The sequence below is a fragment of the Polypterus senegalus genome, chromosome 9, assembly GCF_016835505.1.
Source record: "Polypterus senegalus isolate Bchr_013 chromosome 9, ASM1683550v1, whole genome shotgun sequence".
Classification (NCBI taxonomy): Eukaryota; Metazoa; Chordata; class Cladistia; order Polypteriformes; family Polypteridae; genus Polypterus; species Polypterus senegalus.
The window spans coordinates 42,826,914-42,838,914 of record NC_053162.1 but is presented as its reverse complement, the minus strand read 5'-3'; the positions used below and the strand labels follow the sequence as shown (position 1 = coordinate 42,838,914).

Here is a 12,001-nt window from a genome sequence, read left to right as displayed (position 1 = left end):
ATAACTGAATAACCTTAATGGCACAATAACAATTCAGTATATTTATGGTCACTGCAGTATTTGGATTTAATAATCCTCATGTGGAAAAAGGCTGACTCGCATAAACAAGTAGAGCCGAATAATGCAGTCAAGGAGCTTTTTAATTCAGCCGAGTGAAAAATGACGGCTGTCCGATTAACTGTGATTTTAGTTCCCTCTCCTTTATCTTTCTCAGATTGCTTTTTGGAAGGACATCAGTTTCATAGTTTTTATGAACAGTTCAAAAGTGCCTTTCCACATTTTCCTTCTTTAGAATAGCAATGATACTGTAGATTGACAGATCAGACAAACGCACTTCGATTGTGACATTGTAAGAAAACAAATCCTCTTCCAATTCCACATCCAGCCCATACCCTCCCCAAATAATTTTTTTTTAAATCCCTTCTTTATTCGATATAAATTGGAAGGCTAACTAGATCACAGCCAGAGTTTTGCAGTAGCTCACGCATTCGATCGTGTGTGTGGGATGACCGGTGAAGAAAAGAGATCTAAGACTGGCTGCCTTGTATGTCAATCAAGTAGGATATATAGATTAACATTTAAAAAAATTTTTTGGAATGCAACGCGATCTACCTGCACTACCTTTGCGATCTACCGGTTGATCACGATCGACGCATTGGGCACCCCTGCTCTAGATAAATGAACTTGAGTAAAACACAGCCAGTCCTGCTTAATACAAATCTCACTAATTTTGTCCCTTCCTATTGTAGGCAAGCTACAAGCACATAACACCATAATAAAAGTACATTTCTGAACAGAGCAGGAAAAGGGGGTAGATATCTATCACTTCTGAAAGGGATTATAGGGCAGCTATTTCTAAGGTTCTGGGCCCCTATTAAACCATATTGACAGATGAAATCTTAAAATTGAAAATAAAGACTGTCCTCAATTACTCCAAGGATACAACATATAGTGATCCTGGAAGTTCCTAACATCCATTCACATCCAAAGACTTCCATTGCTTCAGCAAAGCTCAATGTTCATGAGTGTTTTATAGGCAGATAAGATATAAGTGGAACATTTTGGACAATAGGTGTCCCATTTTGTCTAGCATAAAGCAAGCACAACTTTCCATGGTAAGACCATAATACCAACAGTCAAACACAGTGATGGTAGGGTGATAGTGTGGGGTTACATGATAAGATGTCAACATCTATATGTTTACATCATTAAAAATTACATTTCTTGGATTATCATCTGGACTTTTTCAATGGAAATCTTGGTGCGGTGTGTTACGAGCATGGCGAGTGGTTTCATCAGGACATTTCTGATATGGAAAAGAGATACTAAGGCAAGTGGAGCCCCAGTGTGCTTGTTGACTATTTTTGACCATGGGCAGCTGTGGTATGATACTGTCTGCTTTTGTCTTCTCCACCAAGGGTTTATGAGAAATACAGTCGTGCTCTTAAGTTTACATACCCTGGCAGAATTTGTGAAATATTGGTTATTGTTTGGAAAATATAAGGAATCATCCAGAAAACTTTTATTTTAATTAGGGAGTGTGCTCATGCAAGGCAATTTATTATCACATAATTGTGTGTGCCCTTTTAAAAATTATAGTGGTAACTGAAATCGCCCAAATGGGCCTGATCAAATGTTTACATGCCCTTGAATGTTGGGGATGATAATATACATACAGGATGACACACAGATGTTCAAATTAGGGGTAATTAAGGGAGAGTGTCCACACCTGTAACCGTTTGGATTATAATCAGTATCTGTATATAAATAGTCAATTTAAATTCAGGCAGAGCTGCACAGACTTTGCTGGATAGCAAGCCATGGGGAGAGAAACTGTCAAAGGACCTGCGAGAAAAAGTTGTTAGTTTGTTTAAATCAGTAAAAGGATATCAAAAGATTTCCTGAGATCTGAAAATGCCTGCAAGTAGTGTTGAAATTCTGATAAAAAAAGTGGAAAGTTAGGAGCCCCGTTATTACCAGGCCACAGTCAGGTAGACCAACCAAGATTTCACCCACAACTGCCAGGATCATTTGTCGAGCTACCAAGAAAAATCCACAAGCCACTTTGGCTGAGATACAGGCTTCTTTGCAAATTAGTGGTGTTGCGTAGTTGAGTTGCAAGAAAAAAAGCCTTTACTGTGCCAACGTCACAAAACAGCCCAAATACAAGATGTCAAATAGCATCTAGACAAGCCACAAAACCTTTGGAACAAAGTCCTTTGGAGTGATTAGAGCAAAATTGAACTTTATGGTCACATAAATGCTATATTTGGAGAGGACGCAACAAGGCCCATGACGTAAAGTAAACCATCCCAACTGTGAAGCATGAAGGTGGATCTCTGATGTTCTCAGGGTCTATGAGCTACAGTGGCACAGGTAACTTTGTAAAAATTGATGGCAAGATGACTGCAGTGTGTTACCAGAAAATATTGGAGGACAACTTGCATTCATCAGTCTGGAAGCTGCGCATTTGATGCACTTGTATTTTGGATCATTGTCATGTTGGAAAATCCAAATCCAAGTTGACCTTTCAGTTGGCACAGCAAAGAAAAGTGAAGGTGGTGAAGTGGCCATCACAGTCTCCTGACTTCAATTTCATTGAGATCTCAGACATACAGTTCATACAAGGCAAATCAAGAAATTACAAGACCTGGAGGCTTTTTGCCAAGAAGAATGGGCCGCTCTACCACCTGAGAAAATCAAGGGCCTCATCCACAACTATAACAAAAGACTGCATACCATCATTGATGGTAAAGGGGTCAATAAACGGTATTAAGAACTAAGGGTATGCAAAATCTAGAACAGGGACCATCTCATTATTTTCCTTATTACTGTGTTTTGTTAAATGGTTGGGCTATTCTGTGATGTCTTATAATTTAACTTGGATTCCATTGAAAGTACAGTAAATGTTTATTGCCTGTTCAGTCACCTTTTCTTTAAAGTATAGTAAATATCTTACAAATTCTGCCAGGGTATGTAAACTTATGAACACAACTGTATATGAAGGCAAGTAAAGAAAGAATGTTCATTGCATCCATGCAGAAGGCACCCTGTAACTTCAGCTCTTAAAGGTAAGTGACAGTTAGGCTCAATTGTATCATGTGGTCTGTATAATCATATAGGCAATTTGGTTTTGTGGCCTAGGCGATGGACAGTAAACTACCACGCTGTTTCATTCCCACCAATGACTTGCTGTACAACCCTAAGCAAGTTGTTAAGCTTCCTGTAATTAAAACTATTAAAAGAAAACCTACCAATTGTTCAGTACTCTTGTTAAGCACCTTGGGATGGTGTCCACTGTAGAAACGTGCAGTAAAATGGTAATACATTCACTCTTTGTGCCACTCATTCCAATTGAAAAATCCTGAATGATTGTCAACCATCCATTTTCCAACGCAGGAGTTTGAAGTACTGAACACAGTGCAGAAAGCAAACATGAACATTCATTGATGACGAGCCAGTTTACTATTAGGAATCAGTACTGCTTTGCCCTGACCTGGGGCCTCATGTATAAACGGTGCATATGCACAAAGATGTTGTATTCGCCCATTTCCACTCTTACTTCAAAAGGTTTAAAAACTAAACTTGCCGTAAAGCCATGCACATTTTCACGGTAGCCCCCTACCTTGCGTATGCACGTTTCTGCTCGGTTTTTGCAAACTGCAGGCACCCAGTGTCACAGCAGTGCTACTGTTTCTGTGGTCTGCTTTTCTATTTTAGATTCACATCTATGATGCAGGTTTTATCAAATGTACTGAAATTAATTGCATATCGTTTACAAATTTAATTCACTTAATTGTAATCCTTCTGTAACAATATAATGGTGCATGGAAAAGCCAAACTATCTGAAATTCCTACTATCATGGTTGCTTTAGCATTGTTTGAAGACTTGCAAATGGAAGAAATAGAAGGGTGTATGTATTTACAGATAATAATGACTAGTTTCTAAGTCGATGTCAATTTCCAAGTGCTATCCTCTTGGAGCTGTGTTCTGAACTGGCGCCAGCTTTACAAAGGCAGACTTTGAGGAATTGTGCTCTTCCTGCGAAAGTTCTACCCACTCTCAGGATTTTATACACTGGAGCTTTTCAACGTGAACTTGCTGATGATCGGGTATTTCTCAGTCATCACTGAGTAACGCCATTCCAGCTGTAGGATGGTATTATCCACTTGTGATCCAGATAGATAAGATTTCCTTACACCATGGTTGAACTGGGAAACATCAATGAGCAATTTGCAGCAACGTCTGGTTTTCCAGATGTGATCAAAATGGTTAACTGCATGCTCATTGCAATTGCAATAATTCCGGACACGTTACATCAGCCAGGGATGAATCACCAAATGAATGAGCTGACATTACATCATCAATAGCTGGAGAATCTATAAAAATGATAGATCCGCACAGTCACAGATGCATTTTCCAACTAGTGTGGCAAAAGGCAAGGAGTCCTTTTAAGGATAGTGAGCCATCCCAAAGTAAAGAGCAACAACCAGTCCGTTGTGGTGCTCAGTGCTGTCACTACGCTATAAAGACGCATTCAGATAATCAATTTGCTTATGTAAGTCGAAAGCATTTCCAGTTTATTAATGTGCTGCTTTATAGTGCACAGAAAGTGTGCCACAGTGTGCAAGTATGTACCTGAAGAGAGGTACTATGATGAGCCTGACCATGACCCACCAAATGATCAGCCAAGTTGTACAGCGTTACAACTTCATTTAATTGTAATTAGCAGAATGTAAAAACAGGTAATCAGATGCAGCATTTATTTTTTAACCAGTTCATTTAATTTGTGGTCAATATCACATAGTACAGCCCTTATATTCCTTAATTCATTGGACACATCTCTTACAGCATCCACTATTCCATTTTGTGACTCCTGAACAGCATCCGTCAGCACACAGCCAGATGGCCACCCTGCAGTTTCCATGGCAGAGGTGTGTGTGAGGCCAGCACCCGAAGACTACTCGGCACAGCAGCACCATCATCGCCTGAGCATTACACGGGGGTCAGTTTTTGTAATATTGCCTGAAACAGAATAAACAGATGGTGGGCTACAACTTGCCTCTGAATGTCAACTGTGATATCTGACCACTTCTTTTTTCTTTCGGGAACAGTGCGACTTTGTGAACTTGATGTTTCGAGTGTCTCCGCCATGCTTTTGTTTCTTATACCACTGTGCAAGCCAGCAAATAGTACGTTTTTCCTTGCCTCCACTTCGCATTTGCTGAAGTTCTTCTTTTTCTCATGTGCCTTTTTAATTGTTTTTTAACCAAATACTGAATGGAAGATGGTATTTATATTGTTTGCATATTAAAATTTGCAAAAACTCATGGTGGGGCTGTAGGCGTGTGCACATGCGTTAAATTTCACATTCGTTCGGATTTGTAAAGGGGAAGTGCATGGAACTTGCTGAACGCACAGATTTATGCATCTGGATTTTTTTGTTCGTACGCCATGATTTAGTGTGAATTCTGCACACAGCATTATGCATTAGGCCCCAGGTCTGTTTCCTGCCTTGCACTCAGGAAAGGCAGTGGCTACCATCTCCTTGACCCTGAATTGGATTAAGCATATTTGATAAGGTTGCTGTTGAGTGCGTACAGTATTTGGATATTGTGATGGAACCCAAAGTGATGGAGCAAAAAGACACAGAGAAAACATCTTAACTCTATACGCAACACAACTAGGGTTCAAGTACTATGAAATTGGCTGCATCACTGATGCTTTATGAACTACTGCCATTTCTAAACACTTTAAAATGGGTTGTGTGTCTTTACAATCAGCTCATTTAGCAAGTTTACCTTACGTTTCACCTCTTTGAATAAAATTAAAATGCACTGATTTAAATTGTTTTTGCATAGTGTGCTTTTTTTCAAATGCCTGTTAGATTATCTCTTGGGATAATCTTCACTCAAAGGCCTGCTTTGTGATTCCTACCCATTCACAAGTACCAATAATGGCTTTTACTTGTTATGACGGGGACATCCTGTGTGCTTTTAGCTGCCTTATCTGATTTTGTACTTACTGACTGAATAAAGTAGGTTTCATGAAGATCTTCCATTGACAGTAGGTGGCCAAATTTGGAAATCGGAGGGGAAGTTGACCCATCATCCAGCATCAGAGGTCTGTGAGGAGTAAAAACAGAACAAGTGCTATGTATTTCATTCATGGTGTATGAAGTACAGAAACATCAAGTAGCACATAAGATATGCATGTTATTTTAGAGAAGTTAATGGAGCTGCCTGTGTTTATGAATTAGAGGAACCTTATACAATATATGTATTGTGAGAGAAGAAAAGATGGCTGTGCATAGGTGATGCCTGAGATTGTGTATTGTAAAGAGGAGTGATAGTCTGGAGCCCACATAATGAACCTTTCAGAACATGAATGATCTGGACTGGTCTGAAATCAATACTATATCCTCAGCTCCACATCTCTCATACCATAAAGAACTGGATGCAGGGTACACACATTTACATATGTGTTGTGAGGCAGTGAGTCAAGAGGGAAGTATCTGGTTTAGCTGTTCTGGAGGAGCACGATACACCAAGCAAGTACAAATAAAGAACATCCCAGATAGGAAATGGGAAGACTGTCTGACTGGAAACATTGGGGAACTTCAGACTTTCAGCTGTCCTTCCTGTTGAAGTGACTCAGTCCCCCCTATCCAAACAGATCTGCCTTACTCTGGATGGCCCATTCATTTCACATTCAAGTTAAGGTTGCTGTTATGTATGCTCATGGATGAGAGGTCTATGTTATGGAGACCAGATTATGTCTATAAATGTGTGAATGTAGCTACTTGAAAAGTGTGCCATGACAGACACAGTGGTTATAATATGCTAGCCACTGCAAAGATGGGACAGACTTGAGTATAGTAAACCTTGAAATTAGACATACTGTGTCATATAGCAATGCACTTTGTCCACTGTATAAAACTTTTTCTTGCAAATATTTGTATTATAGAAAAAGTTATAAAATATGTTAATTGTACATAAGCTTCAGTAAAACAAAACTACAAGATTTAAAGAAGTCATGCAATTGACCCCATATATCACAGAAACCAAGCTAAAAGCCAGACTCACAACAGAGAGCTAATTAGAAATAACCATTGACTGTACTATACTATCTTATAGTAATTAAAAACATGGGAGTATAGCAAACCTACATTAGAATAACATTAATGAAATCTTGCCAGATTCTAAAGAAACTGCACTGTTTTATGCAAGGAAAATTTGATTTTTTTTGTTCCGATAACACCTCATTTTCCTATTGAGTTACAGAGTGTGCATTCAGATTCTTCCAACTGAGCAGAATCATTCAACACACTAACAGTGTTGTGAAGAAAATAATGGAGTTTGTTAGTAGTAGTGCAATACAACTATGGGATCGACTAGAGAGAGACTTCTTTTAACATGAACTTTTGAGAAACACTGTCAATGTGCACAGACAGTGTCCATTCAGCTAATTGTGTGATCTCTAAAGACAAATGGTGCCAGCAGAACCTATTCAGGTGTCCATAGGAGAAAGGTTGAATAATCATCTTTTGTATTTGTACCATCATCAAGCTAATTAACTGTAACACAGTAGATTATTAAAAGTGCAAAAGAGGTGATTATTTCTTTTTTAAATATTATTGTTTCCCCTTCCCATCTATTTCTCCCTCTGCATTTTAACCTTTCATAATTTTTGAACACATTTCTTCACTTTTAGAATCCCACGGTGGTGCCGTAAGGATGTCCCAAAGACACACATCATTGCAGTCCAAACAGATAAACAAGTCCTCCAACTGAGCAAGGTCGGTATTTTGAAAACACAAATTAACCAGAGAGTTTCAGACTGCCTGCACCAAACACAGCCCTTTGGAGGTGGACCCCGAACCATTCCCAGCCTCCCTGTTGTTGTGTTCAGTATTGTTTGTTCAATTCCTAGCTTGAAGGCAATGGCATACAGTGTCCTAGGAGAGTTAAGGTGAAAGCAAAACATTCAAGCTTGATCTCTTTTAGGATGTTACTACTGTAGTAGGGGTCTTTTTAGGGCTAAACGATACAGTTTAAAAGTTTCAAAAGTTGCTTGGCAAGGTCCTCTTCTGGCATGGAGCCTGAGTCCTGAAGGGCCATAGTGACTGCAGGTTTTCACTTCAACCAAGATCTTAATTAGAACTCATTTATTTGCTGCTAAAGCAATATGTTTTTTGGGATTCATTTTAATTAACTCACTTGTTACACTTCAGAATCCTTAATTGTCCATTTTATTTTCAAGCAGTTGCGATTAAGTTTTAATTGTTTTCTGTTTTCTTAACCAGCCGTAGTTAATAACAAAATGCAAATTACAAAGAAACCACCCTCTCAATAGCTAACTTGGTTCAATTTACAATGGTGAATGTGCATCAGTCAGTCACTCAGTCATTATCCAACCCGCTATATCCTAACACAGGGTCACGGGTGTCTGCTGGAACCAATCCCAGCTAGCACAGAGCGCAAGGCAGGAATAAATCCCGGGCAGGGCGCCAGCCCACCACAGGGCACACGCACACACACCAAGCACACACTAGGGACAATTTAGGATTGCCAATGCACCTAACCTGCTTGTCTTTGGACTGTGGGAGGAAACTGGAGCACCCAGGAAGAAACCCACGCAGACACGGGGAGAACATGAAAACTCCATGCAGGGAGGACCTGGGAATCAAACGCAGGTCTCCTTACTGCGAGGCAGCAGCGCTACCACTGTGCCACCGTGCATCCCTGCATCATGAAGTGACTGTGTTAATAAAATATTTAGAAATAAATGACAGAGAAAAGGGAGAGGATTATGAAATGCAAATCTGTTCTGGTTCACAAAATATGTGGTAATATTCTTAGAAAAGAAAACTTTACAATGTAGTTAAAATTTGTTTTGGATGAATGAAACAAGCAAAACAGCTAAACACCAAGTTTCATTAACAGCAGTGACTGTCTTCTAGTCAGGATTGAAAACCTGCGGCCACTGCGGCTCTCAAGGAGCATGAGTGAAAATCCCTGTCTTAGAGATGCATTTTTCTTAGGTCCCTTAACCTTACCTTATGTTATCTTAACACAGTTTCTACATCTAATCAAATTTATTTTCATGTGTTCTCCTTAGATCAGTTGACAAAAATACAATGCCAAATATAATAAATAAATGCATAAATGAATAAATAAAAATTATACTTAGCATGCAAGTATTTTATAATGCAGTATACACTGTGATGTTACAAAATTTGTTTTTGTGATTGACTGTTCAGCAGCCTTATGACTTGTGCTTAGGTGTTTTTCCTGAATCTACTGGTCTGACTGCTAGCGACCCTGTACCATTTGTCACAAGCAGGGGTGAGAAAGTGTCTTTGCAAGATGGCCGAGGCCTTTAATAATACTGTTTGCCTTTCTAATGCAGCCTATTCTAAAGATGTGAACTTAAGCTGCCAACAAGCGGAGACTGGAGCGACATGATTAAAATTTGATCTTTTAGGGCTAAGAGTTCTTTTTAGTAAGCTTAAAATTATTTCAAAAAGTGTAGATGTTAATAAAGAAGGATAAGGTTATGTACAGTAGTATGTTAGATTATATATCACGATGTGTAAAGGACAAGTCAAGGGAAGTTATACTTAATTTATATAAAACACTAGTGAGGCCTCACCTGGAGTACTGTGTACAGTTTTGGTCTCCATATTACAAAAAAGACATCATAGCACTAGAGTAAGTCCACAGGAGAGCCACTAGAAAGATTCCAAGACGGAGAGGTATGAGCTATGAGGAGGGACTTAAACTGAACCATTTTATTTTAACAAAAAGGTATGGAAGCCTATTCCCACACCCCAAAAAAAACTGCATTATTACACAAAAGAACTGCTTTATTTTGCAAAAGTATTCAATTCACAATAATTATTAAGTTACTTCAGAAAAGTATTGTGAAAAGATAAAAAAAAATAAAGTTTTGCAAAATAATCCAACACATTTTTTTTGAGTGTAGGAATAAGCTGGGGTGGCGCAGTGGTAGCGCTGCAGCCTCGCAGTTAAGAGACCCGGGTTCGCCTCCCTCGCTTGCATGTTCTCCCCTTGTCTGTGTGGGTTTCCTCCAGGCGCTCCGGTTTCCTCCCACAGTCTAAAGACATGCAGGTTAGGTGGACTGGCGATTCTAAATTGGCCCTAGTGTGTGCTTGGTGTGTGGGTGTGTTTGCGTGTGTCCTGCGGTGGGTTGGCATCCTGCCCGGGATTGGTTCCTGCCTTGTGCCCTGTGTTCGCTGGGATTGGCTCCAGCAGATACCTGTGACCCTGTGTTCGGATTCAGCGGGTTAGAAAATGGATGGATGGATGGAATAAGCTTCTGTAATACGGAGATGAAGAGGTGACATCAAGATTGAAGTGTTTAAAATTATATCTATTTTGAGGCCTGGTGAGGTCTATAGTCTTGCATTTTCCTGGGGCCAAGCTTAACTGCATTCTGGACTATTTTTAAAGACCTCACCCTTTGCTATTTTGTGGACGCAGAGTATTCAAAACAGAACGTATAATCGGGGACTGCAGTTCCTAGCAGCCCTTATAGGACTGGGAGCTAGCCTTTCACAGTGATTGACTGGTGTCCCTGCTTCTTGGTGAACCAACCACAAAATACAAGGCAGAACACACTTTCAAACATAGAAACTAAATAATCCGAATTGACAAAAATACATAATTAGATAAATAGTAAAAATAGATAATAATATTAACATGAATAATGATAATCAACGAATCAAAAACAAAAAATGGACATCAAAAATCCAGAAGGGAAACTCTGGTTTCCTGTCTGGCATACACATAACACAAAAAGGTTTTGGAAAAGAACAGAGGTTAATAGATTTCTTTCCAACTAAAAAAATACATACAAAGTAACAGGACTGAAAAAGAGCTTAAGTTTCTTGATGACAGTAAATAGTAAAGCTGAGTGATTATCATGTGCAGGTTTGCACCAGTGCAGTCCTTCCAAAAGAAGCTCCTGTCTTTTCATTTCCAGCATGCTTACTGCATTCTTCTACTTATCTGCTTCAGTTAGGGCAAAACGTAAAATAAATAAATAAAATAAATTCAAAGGGCCTAGCTGACAGGGCTCTTTCCATAGAACATCATCAACAGAGGCCTCCAAACAGACGAGTCAGCAGATCTGACTCAGCGGTTCCCCTCAATTCACTGTGGCTGCAGCAACTTGGGATCAGTCAGGTGACTCATTCAAGCTGATCCCTGCAATTCGCTAAGAAAATTAACAGCTAGCACCACCCCCCAGTGCCCCACTCCCTCCCACAAGCATGAACTGCGCTACTCACAATTTCCGTTTCATTCCAACGCTGCTGTGGGGGTTGGACTGAATGTGGGTGAACAGGAACTGGATTAGCTGTAAACAGAGATCAAAAGCAAAGTGCATGAGCCCTGCGACAGAGCAAATGGCAGCAACATAAAGAGTAGACAGGGTAGCAGGAAGCACAGAGTTTAGTCTTACTGGACAGCACCAGAGGTGTCCCTCCTTTATCAGTACCAGCAATACACTCCAGTCCATCTTCCTCAAGAAGTAGCATGTTGGCAGGTGGTGTAACACATATTTCAGTTAGTACAAAGCACATGGTGAGTTTGCTTTGCAGATACTGACCTTGTTCATAACTTTTTGTTGATGAGTGTGATTCTGTCTCAGGGAGACCACCTCTCTCCAGAGAACTTCATTTTGACTAAAATTAAAGAATAAAATACAAACACTGAGATACAGGGGCAAAAAGACTTTTAAATCTGGTGTATTTCATATACTGTATATACTATAGGCTGTGGGGCCTAGTCCCAACCCACCAACTCACAAGATCCTAAATAAGCTGCATCTTTCAGTTCAAATATTTCACCAAACAGAACACTTAAAAGTACCTAAAACCAAAACAGCAGGTGGAATTGCACATTTAGTAAAGGCAGGAACATGTTTACTTCAACACTCTTCTGAGAGGCATAAACATTTTCCTTAGAGAGGACT

The 12,001-nt window shown here is 39.6% G+C and overlaps 1 protein-coding gene across 1 annotated transcript in view; it reads right to left on the bottom strand.

Annotated features, from left to right (window-relative positions):
- hsf4 (heat shock transcription factor 4) overlaps positions 1–12,001 on the bottom strand; it is a 56,305-nt gene that overhangs the window by 19,198 nt on the left and 25,106 nt on the right. The window contains exons 5-7 of the mRNA XM_039763006.1: positions 11,636–11,711; positions 11,316–11,383; positions 6,027–6,126 (exon numbers count right to left, since the gene is read on the bottom strand). Coding sequence (XP_039618940.1) covers positions 6,027–6,126; positions 11,316–11,383; positions 11,636–11,711 — 244 coding nt within the window. The remainder of the gene's footprint in view (positions 1–6,026; positions 6,127–11,315; positions 11,384–11,635; positions 11,712–12,001) is intronic.